The sequence below is a fragment of the Lynx rufus genome, unplaced genomic scaffold, assembly GCF_022079265.1.
Source record: "Lynx rufus isolate CCGP_SWC_20201006 ecotype Redwood Valley unplaced genomic scaffold, mLynRuf1.p SCAF_37, whole genome shotgun sequence".
Taxonomy (NCBI): Eukaryota; Metazoa; Chordata; class Mammalia; order Carnivora; family Felidae; genus Lynx; species Lynx rufus.
Window position 1 is genome coordinate 3,193,715 of NW_025814853.1, and position 19,454 is coordinate 3,213,168.

The window sequence follows — 19,454 nt, forward strand, 5'->3', positions numbered from 1 at the left end:
AGCATGAGTTGGGGGATGGGCAGAGAGAGAGAGAGAGAAAGACCCAGAATCCCAAGCAGGCTCCATGCTGTCAGCACAGAGCCTGATGAGGGGCTCAAACTCACAAGCCATGAGATCATGACCTGAACCAAAGTCGGACGCCCAACAAACTGTACCACCCAGGCGCCCCTTGTTTATTTACTTTTAACTTTATTTATTTGAAAGAGAGAGAGAGAGAGAGAGAGACAGAGAGACAGAGAGACAGAGAGAGAATCCCAGGAAGGCTCAGCGCTGTGAGCACAGAGCTGGAGGAGGGGCTGTATCTCATGACCCTGGGATCATAACCTGAGCCAAAATCGAGAATGGGATGCTCAACTGACTTAGCCACCCAGGGGCCCCCAAAAAGATTTTATTTTTAAGCAATCTCTACACAGAACATGGGATTGGAATTTACAACCCGGAGGTCAAGCCAGTCAGGTACCCCTGTATTTTGTTTCTAAATGAGAAGCTCCCCCACTTACATTTCCACACTTGCCTGAAGACCACCACTACATAAATATTTAATGAAACTTCCTTTTCCCTGTCTAGCACAGTCTGCCATACTCACAGCTCGAAAAGTTCATGCTAGACTGCGGACACAGATCACAAGACAAGTCAGAGTTCCGCTGGGATGAGGGGTGTCCCAGTGTCTCCTGCGGGCACTTCCAGCACCTTCTCAGGCACAGGTGTCCGACCTCCCGCGCTCCTGGTCACCCGGCCCCAGCCCCCTGTGCCCCCGCCCCTCCACCCCCCTGCGGCCCCCCCCCCCAGCCCCGGCCCCGTGCGCCCCCGGCCCCCCGCGCCGCGCGTCCCAGCACCCCAGAGCTGACTTAGCCAGCCGTCGGTGGTCTCCCGCGGACCTCCAGCCGTGGAGGCGGTTCCCAGCTCTGCCAGCCGGGATGCCAGCGCGGGCCGTGCGCGCCCCACCCACCCCGCGGCCCGAGCCCGAGCCGCAGCCCCTCGCGGCAGACGTCACGCGCTCCCCCCCCCCCCCCCCGGCCGCCCAGCCCGCGCGGACCTCGACCCGGGCCCGAGCTGTCCCGCGAGTCCGCGCCAGCCACGCTCTGCCCCGGGTTTTCCAGGCCGCTGGAAGCCGCGCCTGCGCCGGGCGCCGCGGCCGGACGTGCGGGGCGCTCGGCCGGCGTGCCTCGCAATTGGCTGGCCGCCGGTAGCCCCACTGCTGTGCGCCGCCCCCATAGGCCGGCGCGGCCGCCAGTCAGCGGCGCCCGCCGGCTCGCAGCGCGCCGCGCGTGTCCCGCCCCTCGCCGCCGCTCGTCGCTCGCCGGCCGGCGGCCTCGCGCGGCCCTCAGCTCCGTGGCGGCGGCGGCGGCGGCGGCAGAAGGCGGCCCGGGCCCTCGCAGGCCCATGGCGGCGGCCGCGGCGCTCCCGGGCGCGGGCGGGCCTCCCGCGGGCGGCGGGGCCGGGGGCGGCGGGGGCGCGGGCGGCGGGTCCCCGCCGGGCGGCTGGGCCGTGGCGCGCCTCGAGGGCCGCGAGTTCGAGTACCTGATGAAGAAGCGCTCGGTGACCATCGGGCGCAACTCGTCGCAGGGCTCGGTGGACGTGAGCATGGGCCACTCGAGCTTCATCTCGCGGCGCCACCTCGAGATCTTCACGCCCCCGGGCGGCGGCGGCCATGGCGGGGCGGCCCCGGAGCCGTCCGCGCAGCCCGGGCCCGACACCGGCGGCGACTTCTACCTGCGCTGCCTCGGCAAGAACGGCGTGTTCGTGGACGGCGTGTTCCAGAGGCGCGGGGCGCCGCCGCTGCAGCTGCCGCGCGTGTGAGTGGGCCGGGGGCGCGGGAGGGGGGGGGCGGGACCCCCGATCCGGCGCCCCTGGCCTTGTCGGTCCTGCCCACCGGGAGGGCCCAGATCTCGACCCAGACCCGCTCCCACGGCCGGGACCCGGGCCGCGACCCACCAGGCACGACCCCGCCCCCACCCCCGCCCCCACCCGCACGGCCTCCTGCCCCCGACCGCGGACCCCCGGAGCGGTAGCGGACCGTCACCCTGCCCGAGACCCCGGCCTCACCTTCCCAGAGCGGAGGCTCGGGCGGCGGTGCACGTGGGCCGGTGCCCCCTTTCGGGAGTCCCTGGTGCGTTCTGGGGAGTTAGCGTGTGTTTTTCGTTACCGACGTGCAGGTAGTTCTCGGTACCGACGGTCAAGTTGGTGTAACATGTGTTTTCTTAACTTAAAATCTGCGTCTTACGGCGGCGTCTCGTTCATACTTCCTTTTTGTTCTACAGGTTTTCAGTAGCGACATACTTCGGGAGTCTGTTTTGAGCTGCAAGGACTCTTTGCCCCCCCCCCCCCCCCATTAGTAACCCGGTAAATTGGAAACTTTTCAAGCACGATACATTTTAAATCTGTGCTCTGCGCCTTAAAATTTGGGGAGAACTGGATACTGTTAATATGACTTTGTTTTTAAGTTAGTTGATTATTTAGAAACTATTACAAGGTCACGTGGGGTGTTAGGTGCGCTTGGTGGGGAGTTGTCAGCCTGGCTACAAAACGACGTAGGTCGGTTCTCTGGTTTTATGAAGTTATTTACTTTGCTTGGAAAACAAGCTTGCTCTCTAGGAAATGCTAATTATTCCTCAGGGGCTCCTTCTAGATCGTTGCAAATAGAGCCTTTGTCCACAAACTGAGAATTTTTAACTGCTTCCAGTTGCTAGAGACGCTGATTTCCTTGACTTTGGTCCGTGTGTGCTGTGCTGTTGCTTAGCCGATGGGCGTGTTTCAGAGAGGGCTGTGCGTGTGTGCACGCGCGTGTGCACACTGCAGACTGCCTGAAACCAGTGGTAGGGCCTGACGGCTGTCTTTTTTTTTTTTTTTTTAATGTTTATTTTTTGAGGGGGGGGTCAGACTGCAGAGGGGGCGGTGCAGAGAGAGAGGGAGACAGAATGGCAGCAGGAAGCAGGTTCCAGGCTCTGAGCTGTCAGCACAGAGCCCGTCGCGGGGCTCGAACTCGTCAACTATAAGATCGTGACCTGAGCTGACGTCGGCCGCTTAACCAACTGAGCCCCGCAGGCGCCCCATGACAGCTGTCTTTTACTCCGACAGTTTGTTGTTTACAAGTAACTTGATGTCACAGCAAAGGATTTTCTGTCTTTATTCCGAGGGTTTTGAGGTTTATAAGGAAATTTCTCCTATTTTCAGCCAAACCTGTTTGTGTTGGCATGTTAAATAAATATGGAAATAAGTTGACCTTTGGCAAGGGAGCAGAAATCAGACTTTCGGAGGGGTACAGTGTGCCCAGAAGAAGGAATGAGTAAGAGAGGTTGTGCAGTGGAGGCCGAGCCCCTGACCTGCATCCCGGCTTCCAGGAGCCCTGCCCTTCTTAGGGCCCAGGAATTTTTTCACAGAAGGGATTTTGGCGTTTTCACAACGTGGAGTAAGTGAATAACTTGTGGGAGCTTGTAGCACCGCCCTTTTTGTAGAGATCGTTCCTGCATCTTTGGTGTAGAGTGGTAACAGACACAGGTTAATGCAATAGACTGTGTAAAGACAGTTGGTGCTAGTTAAACGCAGATAAATTGTTTTAAGAATCTTTTTCTTGAACCTAAACTTAGTTTTATGTTACAAGTTCTTTTTAAGTTAAAAAATCAAGTTGTATAAGTTTAAAAAAATGTGTAATTTAGAGAAATTATGCAGAGATTGAAATATTCTTATTGCTTATTTCAGACTTGCCTACTGAATTGAAAATCACTACCGAGTTAAAAAAATATATGAAAAAAAAATCACAATCCATGGTTGGTGTCTTATTTGAATGACCGTGATTTTAGTCCAATTCCAATTTTAGAAGTGAATTTGCATTTTGTAGTTAGTGTTGAAAATTTACATGCAGAGAATTTGGGAGAGTGCATAAGTAATTTAGTCTTAAAGTATGGTTCATCATTTTATTAAAATGTCAAATAGTGTGTTAATTTAGGAGGAACAGAGACAAACGAGGACCGTGATCCAGTGTATTGGCTCTTGTGAGGATTTTAAACAGTTTGGGTAAGATCTGAACACATATGGTTTTTCCACGATGGTTGGTGAGCCCAGTGGGGACCCTTGAGTGTGTGTGGAGTGCACACACATGCCAGGGTGTGTGGTTTTCCAGCAAACAGGCGATTTCCACAAATCCTTGATTGTCAGCCAAGTATGTGGGGCTGTGGGTACAGAAATGCAAACTTTTTCCTCTCTGGGAGCATCTCACTCTCTGGAGGTGCAGGTGTTATTGATACTGGGGAGTTCTTTGGGGTGGGATCCGTGGAAGGGCCCTGGGCTACGTGTGGGGGAGGGGAAGCTCCTGAAAGTGAGCGGGTGGAGGTGGCCTTGTGGCTGTCCCTGGGCCAGCAGCCTGGTGCTGAAGAAGGTGGAATTTAGGCTGGAAGGAACCTTGGGCCTGGTTGGGGAGCATTTTCAAGGTGGTCAGTGACAGAATGAAGGATGCCCTCTTTGATGACAGGGTCCTTATTTGTCCAGGGACCTGGTCTGAGTGGGCAGCAAATCTAGGAAGATTTGCTGGGCAGGAATGTCTGGCTGTGTGGTTGTTCTTATTGTTGCTAGGGTAGCAAACTGCACATAATTTACAAATAAAAATAAGTCTTTAACGGTTGTTAAAGTACTTTGAAACATCAAGTGAATTTGACATATTTTTGATCAGGAAAGTCCTAGAATATCTAATAGCCGTATGGACATAGAAGAAGTTGAATCTGCTATTGCCCTAAACTGTTTAACACATGACACTATAATCGCGTTTATTTGGGAAAGTGATCCTGCTCCTGTGCTAAATTAGCTGCCAATCTGTTAGTGATACAGCTCTACCCCTCTTTCTTATGTGGTGTGTTTTAACCTGCAGGTTAAGTTTGGTAATGTCACGTTTCAGGATTTTCTCGCTAAATCAGAGATGGCATTCTTGAGGGTTAGGACTGGAGAGGGGTGAGCAGAGAGTGGCTTCTGGAGCTTTCCAGGTGAATACTCCAAGCAAAAAAACAAAGGAACTCACAGTGACTTGGTTGTGCTCAGAAATGGAGTGGGGCGGAACCAAGGTTCCCAGAGAATATCAGCATCCAAAAGAGGGGACTAAGTGGAGCACCGAGAGAGGGGTTGGCCCCAAGAAAAGGACAGCGACTGGGGAGCCATGGGCTTGGCCATCAGGACCTCTTGGAGGTGTGGGGCTGGGGAGTGAGGGGGGGGTGAGGGTGTAAGAAGTTTGTGGGCCGGGGGCTATTGTAAGGAGAGTGGAGGTTAAGAGTAGGCTTAGGAGGAGTGAGACCCTGTGGGTCACTAGGGCAAGTGGGTGAAAGAACCCCTGAGAGATGGTGAAAGAACCCCTGAGAGATGCAGCGAGGCCTGGTTGGCCCAGGGAGCAGACACAGACCAGGTGTGAAGGAGGAAAGGGTTCCCGGAAGAAGATCCAACGAGGATGTCATGTTTGAAGACCAGAGCAGACCCACTGGTGAGGTCCGTCGTGTTTTCTTGGTCCAGGGCTGCAGGGTTGGCTGAGATTCCTTCATTTTGTGACCCGAGACTGACCGGTTTCTGTAAAAAAGCTGAGAGCAGGGGTCCAAGATGGCTGGACTCCTGGACCCAGCAGCCGGTGACGTGCGGTGGTGTATACATATGTAGCAGAGGGCAGAGTGTTGCACTTTGAAAAGTGCTCAGTGTACAAGTTAATTGCTTTAAGTGACCACTATGTGCTTTTCTTTAAAAGCTATAATGTGCTTTCTTTTGGCAAATTGAGATACATTTTGTCACTGATTTGTAGATATTGGGAATACAGGGCAGCTATTTTAAAGTAGTTGTTAATTTACTAAGTTAAAAATAACCCAACAACTGGGTTAACTTCTACTTAACCTAGCATTTGGTAGTGCTTCCGATGGAAAAACTCAGTTTATTTTGATGTGTAATTAGTGGCTTAAGACGGTTTGGATTTAAAATAATTTGCATTGGTAACACATCTTGAGACACAATCCTGTGTGGCAGGACCTGGAACCTGCTGCGGTCGTATGTGTCTTACTATATTGACTGACTGCATCAGGAGACGGTGAGGGTGGGCTCTGGACTGGGCACATGGGGGCTACATTCCAGCCTTGACACCTAACCTGTTTGAATTTTAGTTCTTGTGTGTAACATGGGATAACAACTGTCTGACGTGTGACACAGGTAGCCCTGTGTCAGTGCCCCTGCTACTACATCAGGGGCTTTCTGTCTTTTGTCCATCACAGTGTCCTGGTGTACAGGGGCCCATGAGGAGGACCTCATGTGCCAGAAAATGTGACAGGAGGGTAGAAATGTTCCCAGAGGCCAGCAGTCTTCAGTGCGCCACACACGTGTACACGCCTACGGTAAATCGCTCAAGGGCCTCTTAGAGCAGCGAGTGAAGTTTGAAGTTCCTTCAACGGGGAGAAGTTGCACCCTCCCTCCTAGCACCTAAGCATGAAAACAGGCCCATGGGGTGTGGTTGGTGTTGTCCAGCAGGCTAGGCCAGGAGAGGTGCATTGGGGGTACCTTTCCTCGTGAAACCTCCATTCTGGTTCTGTTCCATTCCAAAATGTAAGCATCAACCACACACCTTTCCTGACCCCGAGGTGGGGGTGGGGGGCGGGGAGGAAAAGTGTCTTTGCCTTGGGTGCAGAGTCGTGAAGGGAGCTAGATAAAAGTTGTGTCCTGTTTGTGATCTGATTTGAAGGATACTTGTTCATTAATGCCATTGGCCATACTGTTTTTGGAAATTAAGGATGGCTTCTCTGTCTAGTTGAAGAACTTTGCAATTACAGTGCACTGTTTTTCTTTTTAAAAGTGTTTTTTGGGGGCACCTGGGTGGCTCGGTTGAGCATCTGACTCTTGATTTCGGCTCAGGTTATGATCTCATGGTGTGTGAGATCAAGCCCTACATCAGGCTCTGGGCTGACGGTGTGGAGTCTGCTTGGGATTCTCTCTCTGCCCTTGTCTCTCTCTCAAAACAAATAATCTTTAAAAAGAAAACCCTGCTTTTTAATTTTTAATTTTTTTAAACTGCTTTTTAAAAAAAAAGTTTGAGAGAAATGTGCGAGAGTGAGCGAGCATGAGCAAAGGAAGGGTGGAGGGAGAGCGAGAGAATCCCAAGCAGGCTCCATGCTGCCCAACATGGGGCTTGATTCCAACATGGGGCTTGACCATGAGATTGTGACCTGAGCCGAAATCAAGAGTCGGATGCTTAATGGATTGAGCCACCCAGGCGCCCCTAAAACTGCTTTTTTATTGAAGTGTAAGGAACTACATATACTTTGAGACTTGGGCTATGGTTTCTTTCTGGGAGGCAGTGAAGACCTGAAACTGGGCTCCCCCACAGGTCTCTAGTGTCACCTGAGTGCTTTCCAGGCTGGCATTGGTGCTTAGGACCCCTTAGTAGTCGGTCATGGAGCCTGTTCTCAGGACCAGCAGGCCAGACAGAGCCCCCTTGCACTGTCACGCTGAGGGAAGCAAAAATGTTCCCTCCTCATCATCTTGTGCTGTGACTCATGTCGCTCAAGTGGCCTTCCACGGTGTGGGGACTGGGTCCTGCATGTGTGTGTGTCCCCTGGAAATGGCACAGAGCTGTCCTCACTTGATATGTATCCAGAATACGTGTACACATCGAGTGCTGATTTGGGGTGTTGCTGTTATGTGAACGTTCTCCAACGTTTTGTTTTTTTTTTTTTTTTTTTAATTTATTTTTGGGACAGAGAGAGACAGAGCATGAACGGGGGAGGGGCAGAGAGAGAGGGAGACACAGAATCGGAAACAGGCTCCAGGCTCCGAGCCATCAGCCCAGAGCCCGACGCGGGGCTCGAACTCACGGACCGCGAGATCGTGACCTGGCTGAAGTCGGACGCTTAACCGACTGCGCCACTCAGGCGCCCCATGTGAACGTTCTCAAGTGCTGATCCCCTATCTAGTGCTGGGGTTCCAGTCAGACGTGATTCCCCCAATTACCAGTGGCTCCCATCTAGATCCACAGTTGCAGAAGCTCAGCATAACTTCATGCATAATTAGGGGAAACAGTCCAGAAGATGAGGCTGTTATAGTAACAGCAGATTTTTTCCATTGTGAAAATGCAACAATTCTTGCTTTGCTGAGGAGAAAGGGTTTTTTTTTGAAAATGTAGAAAAGACGGTTTCTAAAATAAGGGAGCTTTTAATGAAAGCAATTAACATCTTGGATGGTATTCTTATCTGTTTAACATTTCTGCATAGCTCATGTTTTCTTTTAGGTTTGGGTTTTGGAGCGGTTTACAATATCTTAAATAACATAATATAGCAAGTCAGCTCCCACACTTCTGGTCCCAGTTCTTGATGAGGATTTTGTGAACATGCTGAGGAAACCATACACTAGGGCTTGCTTGTTGAAGGCGCGCACCGCCATTTCTGTGATTTGAAGCAGTTTGAGCGCCACGACAAGGTGCTACTGCTGTCATCCCAGGAAGCGCCCACAGGGGGAGATTGGGAAGCACTTTTCTAGAAAGCGGCCTTTCCTCTGTGCGGCACCAGTTTTTAGAGTGTATGTTTGACGCTCTGTTGAGAATTCCATTTTGCTGCAGTTTGTCATTTGTGACAGAATCGTGTATCTTATCCACTGAAAGGTATCAGTACGACAGTGGTTCTTACCAGGGTCTCCTCCCCGCTCCCAGGGATATTTGGTGATATCTGGAGACATGTTAGGTTGGTGCAACTGCCTGGGCGGTGGGGGGGGGGGTGCTTCTGGCCAGGGACGTTGCTAAAAATCTTACAATGCTCAGGATACACAGTCCCCCTACAACAGATAGTGATCCAACCCCAAACGTCGGTAGTGGGTAGCGGGGAGGGAGCCCCCCCCCCCCAGCACAGTCATATGGCAGTTGATAACAACAGTTGGTTGTTGGTGCTACCTTGAGTGAATCTTAGTAACTTTTTACAATATAGCACCTGTTTAGAATCTTTAAGCTACCAAAGCATTTGTTTCAAATTCAGTGGCAGACACTTTTGTAAGTTTCTTTTTAGTGTTTATTTTTGAGAGAAGGGGGGGTGGGGAAGGGGAAAGAGAGAGGGAGAGCCTGACATGGGGCTCACACCCACAAACTGTGAGATCATGACCCGAGCTGAAATGAAAGTCAGGCGCTTAATGGATTAAGCCACCCAGGTGCCTCGGCACATTTCTAAGATGAAGCCTGTGATCAAAAAGAATGAAATCTCACCATTTGCAACAGAGTGATGGAATCTAGAATGTATTATGCTAAGTGAAATAAGTCAGATAAAGACAAATATTATATGATTTCACTCGTGGAATTTAGGAAACAAGAAGATGAACATAGGGGAAGGGAAGGAAGAATAAAACTAAGGAGGCAAACAAGAGACTCTTAAATACAGAGAACAGGGGTGCCTGGGTGGCTCAGTCACTTGGGTGTCCCACTCTTGATTTCAACTCAGGTCATGATCTTGAGGTTCTTGGATTTGAGGACCATGTCGGGCTCTGCGCTGACAGCGTGGAGCCTGCTGGGAATGATCTCTCTCCCTCCCTCTCTGCCCTTCCCCCCCCCACACCCCCCTCCTCAAAATAAATAAACTTGAAAAAACAGAACAAACTGAGGGTTGCTGGAGGGGAGGGGGGATGGGCACTAATGAGGGCACTTGTTGGGATGAGCACTGGGTGTCGTATGTAAGTGACGAATCGCTGGGGTCTGCTCCGGAAGCCAGTGCTACACTGTACATTAACTAACTTGAACTTAAATAAATAAATAAATAAATAAATAAATAAATAAATAAATAAATAATACATGAAGCCTGAGGTGGAGAGACCAGGTGTGGAATGACTCCCTTTGCAGTTTTGGAAGGACACTCACAGAACACCTTCATAATTACCTAGCTTGTAAGATTGGTCTTATCACTTTAAAGAGTAGCCCACCATTCTCCCTCTTGGAATATTTACTGTCAGGCATATCTTTTGGGTTTAGTTAGATAGTTAAATTATTCTGAAAACATTTGCAGTCAGTGGGGTGGGGGAGGTACTGAATTGTTTTGGCAGAGTTGTTACTTTTTTTTTTTTTTTTTTTTTGGTCTTGGTTCTCCTGAAAAATGAACTGATTATGTCAGGGAGTGTGACATTAGTGTCACAACCGTATTACGAAAGACTGCTGTCAGATGCCATTTTCTCATGGTATTTTGGCATAATAATTGGCAGTTTGAAATTCATCTTCTGATTTTTACTTGAACAGATGGGATACAAAAAACCCTAAGCAAGTAAGTTGGACACTTACTGTTAGTTATGCTTTGGGTGTATAGGTGATGTTTTAACAATACTGTATTTTTGCCAGGGTCCAGTGCTTTTGCTGCAAACATTTTCACCACAAAACTAATTGACTGTAAGGCCATTTTGCTGTAAAAGATAAAATTGTGGAAAATAGGGACATTTATTAAAAGGGACTCAATGAAACATGCAAAACGAATAACAAAATTAAAAAGACTTTATTGCTGAGAAGACTGGTTGAGTATCTCTCAGCTCCTGGTGTCCAGTAGGTACTAGGTCAGTCTTAGATCCCTTCTCTGTTCTGTGGAGGGTAACTTTCCAGGGTCTTCATGTAAGAGCCACATCTCAGAGGTCGCTTGTTATTTCCCTCTGTGTGTTTCTCTCCACAAACCTCTCCAGGAAGAAAGGAAAGATTGAGGAGAGCAAAGTCTTAGTAATGCAGGCGCCCATCAGTGTATGTCCACCAGGCTACCAGAACAGTGTCATAGGTTGGACAGGGGAGGTGACGGCCACCTCCACATGTGATCAGGCTATTTAATCTCTCAACCTCAGGAACCTCTTTTATAAACATGGATATTATTGAATTGACCTCATGGGGTTGTTGTGTGGATTGCCTTTGCCTGATACAGGAAAATTGCTGAGTAAATATTAACATTTTTTAAAGAAAAAATTCAAATGTCTTAAATATTTTGATAGGAGAGTTTAGTCCATTTACATTTGAAGTAATTATTGGTAAGGAAAGACTTCTGCTATTTTGCTATTTTTCTTTATGTCTCATAGCTTTGTTGTCCCTCATTTTCTTCCTCACTGCCTGATTCTGTTTAGTTGATTCTTTCTTTTTTCTCTTTCTTTCTTTCTTTCTTTCTTTCTTTCTTTCTTTCTTTCTTTCTTTCTGTAGTAAACTCTCGTGATTCTCTTCTCACTTCCTTTTGTGTATATTTTTAAGATACGTTCTTTGTGGTTACCATGGGGATTATATTTAACATCCTTAGTTTAAAGCCATCTATTTTGAATTGATATCAACCTCAAAAACTCTTCTCTTATAGTATCTCCTTTCTCTTTCCTTTTATGTTGTCACAGATTACATCTTTATACATTGTATGCCAGATAACATACTTATTTCTTTTTAATGTTTATTTTGTTTTTGAGAGAGAAAGAGAGAGAGAGAGAGCGAGCACATGCAAGTGGGCGAGGGGGGACAGAGGATCCGAAGCAGGCTCTGTATTGACAGCAGTGAGCCCGATGTTGGGCTCAAACTCACAAACCACAAGATCACGACCTGAGCTGAAGTCAGGTGCTCACCTGACTGAGCCATCCAGATGCCCCCCTCCAATAACATATTTACAGTTTATTTGTGCGTTTGTATTTTGAATCCTGTAGGAAGTAAAAAGTGGAATTACAAACCAAAATTACAGTAATACTAACTTTCTATTTTCTCATGTATTTACCTTCATTAGAGATCTTTATTTCTTCATATGGTTTTAAGTGACTGTTTAGTGATCTTCCATTTCTACTTGGAGGACTCCCTTTAGCCTTTCTTCTAGAGTACGTCTAATGTTAATGAACTCCCTCAATTTTTGTTTATTGAGGGATATCTTAATTTCTCTCCTATTTTTGAAGGACATTTTTGCCAGATCAAATTCTCAGCCTACAGTTTTAATATTTTAGTTTTATTTTTTTGGCATTTTAATTATCTCACTGTCTTCTGGCCTTCATGGTTTCTGATGAGGAATCAGTCATTAACCTTTTTGAGTCTTTGTATGTGACGAGTCACTTCTCTCGCTACTTTCACGATTCTTTGTCTTTCGATGGTTAATTGTAATGTCTTGATGTGGATCCTTTGAATTTATCTTAGCTGGAATTTGTGGAGTTTCTTGAATTTGTAGGTTTATGTCTTTCATTGGATTTGAGATGTTTTTGGCCATTGTTTTTTCAAGTATTCTTTCTACCTCTTTTTTTTTGGGGGGGGGGAACTCCCATAATGTGTATGTGGTCTACTTATTGATGTCCCATGAGTACTTTAAGGCTCTTTTCACTCTTCTTTTTCCTTTCTGCTCCTCAGACTTGATCATTTCAGTTGTCCTGTCTTTAAGGTTGTGGATTCTTTGTTCTGTCTGCTCAAACATGCTGCTGGACTCCTATGTAAAATTTTCATTTCAGTTACAGTACTTTTCAACTTCAAGATTTCTGTTTCATTCCTTCTTGTAGTTTCTTTTTGTTGCTATTCCTGTTTTGTTCGTATGTAATTTTCCTGATTTCCTTTAGTTTGTATTTTCATTTAGTTATTTGAGCATATAACATGGTGGTGGTTTTCTTAAAACGCTTTTTTTTTTTTTTAAGATTTTATTTTTAAGTAATCTCTATACCCAAAGTGGGGCTGGAATTCACAATCCTGAGCTCAAGAGTCGCATGCCAGGTGCCCCTAACATGGTTGTTTTAAAGTTTGTCTAGGAGGGCCTATGTCTCACCTTCTTCAGAGATGGTTTCTGTTTATTTTGTTGCTTTGACTGAGTCATGCTTTCCTGATTCTTTGTGTGCCTTCTGATTTTGTTGAAAATTGGACATTTGGCTATTATAATGTAATAACTTTGGAAATCATATTCTCCTCCTTTCCTAATGTTTGTTTTTATTTGTTGAAGGTTGTAGGAGGTCTCTGTACCTAGTGACTTAACTGAACTATTATTGCCAAAGACCATATTCCTTGACAATGTAGTTCCTGAAGTCTTGTTTCATTTCTTGTGTTGAGCTGGTGTTTCGACAGAGATTTCCTGAACACCAGCAGCTCTCCTGTCTCCCATTCTTTGGAAATTGGCTCTGTGCCTGGGCCCTCCTTCAGCTCTTGATCAGGCTTGTCCTGTGCCCGGGGATCAGGCCATGGTGAAAACCCAGGGTCTTCTCAGCTCTTTATAAGCATGCGTCTTAGGGGCGCCTGGGTGGCGCAGTCGGTTGAGCGTCTGACTTCAGCCAGGTCACGATCTCGCGGTCCGTGAGTTCGAGCCCCGCGTCGGGCTCTGGGCTGATGGCTCGGAGCCTGGAGCCTGTTTCCGATTCTGTGTCTCCCTCTCTCTCTGCCCCTCCCCCGTTCATGCTCTGTCTCTCTCTGTCCCAAAAATAAATAAACGTTGAAAAAAAAAAAAATTTTATAAGCATGCGTCTTGCCCTGGACATGTGTGTGGTACTCTGAAGTTGCCAGTAAGACCTGTTACTTTTGAATGTCCTAATTTCCCGGAGAAACTCTCCCCAGCTTTTGCCTTAGGCAGCGCACTGTATGTTTGGACTGTAATCTTTTGCCACAGGTTCTGAGGGGTTTTACTCAACTTGCAGTGTTTTCAAGCTTTTTCAGCCTGAGTTCTGAGTTAAATGAAACACCAGAGGAGTGCCTGTGTCAGCCCTTCAGGTGGCTTGCGACAGGTTAGAGTAGATCTACACAGTGAACAAGGTCTGCCCTGTTCCCTAGAGCCAGGAAAACAGCCCCACACCGCAGCCCAGGCTGCCACCACTTCAAGACCATGTTTGCTTTAAGACATTACTTTAAGACCTTTCATGCTCTAAGAAAGACATGCGAGCTTGGAGCCCAAGGCCTGCTGCTCCTCTGCCAGACGGGATGGGCAGGAGCGGCAGAATCTAACCCGCCCACCGTTCGCCGAGCCTCTTTCCTGATTCAGCACTTGGTGGTTCCCAGACTTCTAACTGCCTTGCAGAGTTGTCACAAATTGGTTCTGACAGTTTCTGCTTGTTTTCCAGTGTGCCTGTGTGTGTGTGTGTGTGTGTGTGTGTGTGTGTGTGTGGTGGTGGTGGTGGTGGTGGTGGTGGTGGTGGGGTGGGGGTGAATGAGAGTTTGGAGCTTCTCACTGAGCTGTTTTGCTGATGTCACTCAGAAGTGGTCAGTACTTTTGAGTGAAAATTTTATTTCTTTTAATACTCATTTTATTTCTCATTTTGCATTGAGTATAAAATAGTGGCAGTTCTTTTCCCTGGATTTAGTATTGTGATATTTGAGTTATCCCATTTTTATTCTTCTAAATTTTTAATTTTTTTTTTTTAATTTTAGAGAGTACAAGCAGGGGGAGAGGCACAGGAGAGTGAGAGAGAGACTGTCAGCTCAGAGCCTGGCGTGGGGCTCTATCCTACGACTGTGGGATCATGACCTGAGCTGAAATCAAGAGTTGGACTCTTAACTGATTGAACCAGGGGCGCTTGGGTGGCTCAGTCAGGTAAGTGTCCGAGTTCGGCTCAGGTCATGATGTCGCGGTCCGTGGGTTCGAGCCCCGCATCAGGCTCCACATGGACAGTGCTCCATTGCTTGGGATCCTCTCCCTCCCTCTCCCTCTGCCCCTCCCTCACTCGTTCTCTCTCTCTCTCTCTCAAGATAAATAAACATTAAAAAAAAAACTGAATGCAGGTTCAGGGGTGCCTGGCCGGCTCCAGTCAGTAGAGCATGTGACTCTTAGTCTCAGGGTCGTGAGTTCAAGTCCCATGTTGGGCGTGGAGCCTACTTACAATAAAAAATTTTTAGGGACACCTGGGTGGCTCAGTCGGTTAAGCGTCTGACTTCGGCTCAGGTCATGATCTCAACGGTTCGTGAGTTCGAGCCCCGCGTCGGGCTCTGTGCTGACAGCTCAGACCCTGCAGCCTGCTTCAGATTCTGTGTCTCCCTCTCTCTCTGCCCCTCCCCTGCTTGTGCTCTGTCTGTCTCTTTCTCTCTCTCAAAAATAAATAAACATTAAAAATATTTAATTGACCAAAACACCCAGGCACCCCATTATCCCATTTTGAAAAAGTGAAATAGAGTATGACAAAATTTCTAAATTACCTTGAGTGCAAAATAACATATGAAAATCAGACCTTTTTTTTTTTTTTAATTATTTTTATTTTTTGAGAGAGAGAACATGTGCGAGCATGTACAAGCAGGGAAGAGCAGAAGGAGAGGGAGGGAGAGAATCTCAAGCAGGCTCCAGGCTCAGTGCAAAGCCCACCACGGGGCTCACAGCCATGAATGAGGTCGTGACCTGAGCCGAAATCAAGAGTCGGCTGCTTAACTGACTAAGCCACCCAGGTGCACCCAGACTGTCCCTCTTAGTAAGTCTGTCTTGGCTGTTAGTAATTTGTTAGGGTCTATACTTTGAATCAGAAGTATGAAATTCTTCAGTGGTCTTAAACGGTTGATGTGTTGGTTTCATTTTCTTTAAAGTCCCTCAAAAAAAAGCTGAGACCATAATAGTGATTTTTGTTAATGTTTCTTAATAACCTGCAGTCTTAGGAAGGATGTTTTGCTTTAACATAAAGGAAGAAATAATTTTGCATTTAAGTTATTACAATGTTTTAAAACGTTGCCATGTTTGTAGCCCATCAGCGGGGATGGTGGAATTCTTACCTGTGGGTGGTGACGAGGACAGGACAGCAGCTGCCTGAAGGCACACTGGCTTGCCAACACCTGCTCTCGTTTGCTCTGTGAATTCTGTGGAATTGATTCTTATCCCTATTTTAGGGGGGAGTGGAGGCTTGGAGGGTGTTAATCCAAAGGTGCATAGTTTAGAAATGCTAGATTCAAACCTGCGTCCAGGTTTTTTGCCAGCGTTTTTAATCACTAAGCTCTACTCAAAGCCAAGAAACAGCCATTAACTAGAAAATCTGCAAGATAAACTAAAATAGGTTTTTATTTTTATTTTTTAAGTTTATTTATTGGGGGGGGAGGCAGAGAGAGGGAGAGAGAGAATCCCAAGCAGACTCCATGCTGTCAGCAGGGCTTGATCTCACAAACTGTGAGATCGTGACCAAAGTTGGACATTTAACCAGCTGAGCCACCCCGGCGCCCCGTGAAATAGGTTTTTAAATTACATTGGTTTATCTACTCTTTTTTTGACAGTTAGGTTACGTAAGTTATGCTCAAAGAAATACCATATAGCCATTAAAGTGTATTTATTCATTTACAAGTTCCCATATTTAGCAGGAAAAGTTAACAGTGCTTGTGGAGGAATTCTGGTTAGAAATGTGAGTGCATGTGTGTGGTATACATTTAAAACACCACGAAGATGACAAGAATGCATGTCTCCAAAGGGGCATTATGGGCTGCCATTTCTGTTTTCTTGTCTTAAAAAATTGCTATAATGAGCATGTATTTCTGTTTAATAAGAAAATGTTACATTTAAAAGTTGACTGCTCAAGGGGTACCTGGGTGGCTCAGTCAGTTAAGCCTCCGACTTCAGCTCAGGTCACGATCTCACGGCTCGTGAGTTCGAGCCCCACATTGGGCTTTCTGTTGTCCGCACAAAGCCTGCTTCGGGTCCTCTGTCCTCCCCCCTCTCTGCCCCTCCCCTGCTCATGCTGTCTGTCTGTCTGTCTCTCTCTCTCAAAAATAAGTAAACATTAAAAAAAAAGTTGACTGCTCTGATTTCGGTTAATCTGCTTTTAGGCACGCATACTAGTAGTAAAGTGTATTCCATATGGCTTCTAGACCCAGTGTAATTGCTTTGCAACTGTGAGAACAGCCTGAGTATGTCATATATGATGATATGGGTGGATGTTTTTCTTATTTTGTACTATTCTTTTGACATGGGAGAATATTTAGTCCTGTCTGAAATGCTATGTGTGTGTTCCTAGAATAGGCTGTGTCTGCGTACTGTGGCAACCGCCCATCAATAGATAACGTCACTGCTTGTCAGCTCTCAGGAGTGACTATTTTAAAAACAATCACCAGTCCTCAAAAATCTGAGGTTTGCCCTTCTTCTAAAGGAGGAATAAGAAGTAATGTGGAATCAGTTAGTGGTGTGAATGCCGCATGACCCCCACACGTCAAGGTTTCTGTGTTTTGAGTTTCCCTCATTAGGGCAGTGTAATAAGAATTTTATTCTTTATTTCTCTGGCTTTTCTTTTTTTTTTTTTTAACAAAGGATTCTGAGTTGAAAGGGTCCTTTTTTAAAAAGAACCTTTTTTAATGTTTATTTATTTTTGAGACAGAGAGAGACAGAGCATGAACGGGGGAGGGTCAGAGAGAGAGAGAGACACAGAATCCGAAGCAGGCTCCAGGCTCTGAGCTGTCAGCACAGAGCCCGACACAGGGCTCGAACCCACGGACCGTGAGATCATGACCTGAGCCGAAGTCAGACGCTCAACCGACTGAACCACCCAGGCGCCCCAATGTTTATTTGCTTTTGAGAGAGATAGAGAGCGAGCAGGGGAGGGGCAGAGAGAGAGGGAGACACAGAATCCGAAGCAGGCTCCAGGCTCTGAGCTGTCAGCACAGAGCCTGACGCAGGGCTCGAACCCACGGACCGTGAGATCATGACCTGAGCCGAAGTCGGACGCTCAACCGACTGAACCACCCAGGCGCCCCAATGTTTATTTGCTTTTGAGAGAGATAGAGAGCGAGCAGGGGAGGGGCAGAGAGAGAGGGAGACACAGAATCAGAAGCAGGCTCCAGGCTCCGAGCTGTCAGCACAGAGCCCAACGCAGGGCTTGAACTCACAAACCGTGAGATCATGACCTGAGCCGAAGTCGGACGTTTAACTGACTGAGCCACCCAGGTGCCCTTCTGGCTTTCTGATTAGCAAAGAAAATGGAATTCATGAAAACTAAGTTGTGTAGTTATTGGGTTTATGTTAAAGTTTTTATCTGTGGACATGGGCAAAGAAAACTTCTCCTTTTTATTTTTGAAAAAAAGAGGGGTTGCCTCTCCTAATTATGTGCCATACCATCCTTTCTGTTGTTGGCATGCATGCTCTGGACAGTTCAAGGTCATGCTTCTCCTACCTTGTAGTAATGTGCTCTTTTGTTTTGGATGTCTGGGCACCTGTCCTTGCTCTGGTTGGGATGGCCCCAAGGGTCTTTGGACTGAGGCAGCGGCAGGGTTGCATGGCACCTCCCTTGTTTAGAGGTCAGTACTTTATAATACAAACATCGTTTTTTTCTGATCTCCGATCTCTCCTTCAATTGAGCAAGAATTCATGAGGAAACTGCCTTCTCTAGTGGAGTGTTTGCTGGTTCATGCACAGCTGCTTCATGCAAGGCTGTGATGTGAGGGCCGAGGAGACATGGCCCCTGCCTTGGCAAAAAGCAGAAATGTTGGTGTAGTCACTGCGGTGGTCGGGGGGAGGCAAGGACCAGGAGGCTGGGGGTGGGGGGGTGGGGGACTGGCATAAGACACAGTTGAGAAAGCTGTGTGTGTAGACAGATGGGCCGGGGCCCTGAGGCTGGGGGCACCTTGCCTGTCCTGGAGTCTGTCCTTTGCCATCCAGGGAGCTCTTGTGGTGAGCAGAAGGGCGATCCTGTGACCAAATACGGGGCCTGTGCCTGAGGAGAGGCGGGCTGGAGATGGATGGCAGAGCCAGACACGGGAGCTAGCAGGGGTCTAAACAGGGGACAGGTGTTCAGAATCTCGTGCAGACCACAGGACAGAGATCTTTGGGGATTGTGGAAGGGTGACCCAGTGCTTATAACTTTGCGCACCCCCCCCCCAAAAGTTGGGCATTGCTGTCCCTCAGACGGACACATCCTGTTTCTGCAGAGAAACATGCACGTCTTGTCTTCAGATCAGGATTTGCAGCCAAAGAAATGACACCAAGACCGGGCTTTGGGGTTTTCAGAATTGTAGATGAGGGACCTGTAGTGAGTGTGTTTCTCTCTCGTTCTAAAAATGCAAACTGACTGTGGCTCTTGTCTTCATGGTTTCTGAGGGCCAGCAGAGCCCTAGCCATCAGCTCTGCGTTCCAGGCAGCAGGACAAATACTTCTGTCCCAGAAGTCCCAGGTACTTCTGTGCATTTCCTTGCTGGCTGCTGGGGTTTACGGCCCTATCTGGCTGCAAGGGGGTATGGGAAGCTGTCCTGCCACCTGTAGGTGTTCTTGCAGCGAGGGAGGGGCAGGAATGCTGTGGTGGGCAGCTCGCAGAGGTGAGGGAAGTGTGGGTGCAAGACGGACTTCTAGGCTCTAGTTGGTGGTTCTCGTCGATGCTGCTGACAAGTCTGCGCACACGGGAGACAGAGCGAGCGCTAAGCCCTACTGGAGAGGACAGCATGGGGTCTCCTGGCTTGGATCTATGCATTTTGGCTTTAGCTTTCTCTTCCCATGTTGTTCTTTTCTGGTTTTGCCCTTCATTTTTTACTGCCCCTTCTTCGTCCTTGGGCCCCTTTGACCTGAGGAGTGCTAGAATGCACGCTGGGTGCAGCAGGACAGAGACCAAGGGACAGAAGTGGTCTCAGGCGCTTCTCAGGG

At 47.9% G+C, this 19,454-nt stretch overlaps 1 protein-coding gene across 1 annotated transcript in view; it reads left to right on the forward strand.

Moving 5' to 3' along the window:
• The first annotated feature begins 1,383 nt into the window (after positions 1-1,383).
• Positions 1,384-19,454, forward strand: part of FOXK2 (forkhead box K2) — a 65,799-nt gene continuing 47,728 nt past the window's right edge. The window contains exon 1 of the mRNA XM_047093928.1: positions 1,384-1,796. Within this exon, the coding sequence (XP_046949884.1) occupies positions 1,384-1,796 (413 nt within the window). The remainder of the gene's footprint in view (positions 1,797-19,454) is intronic.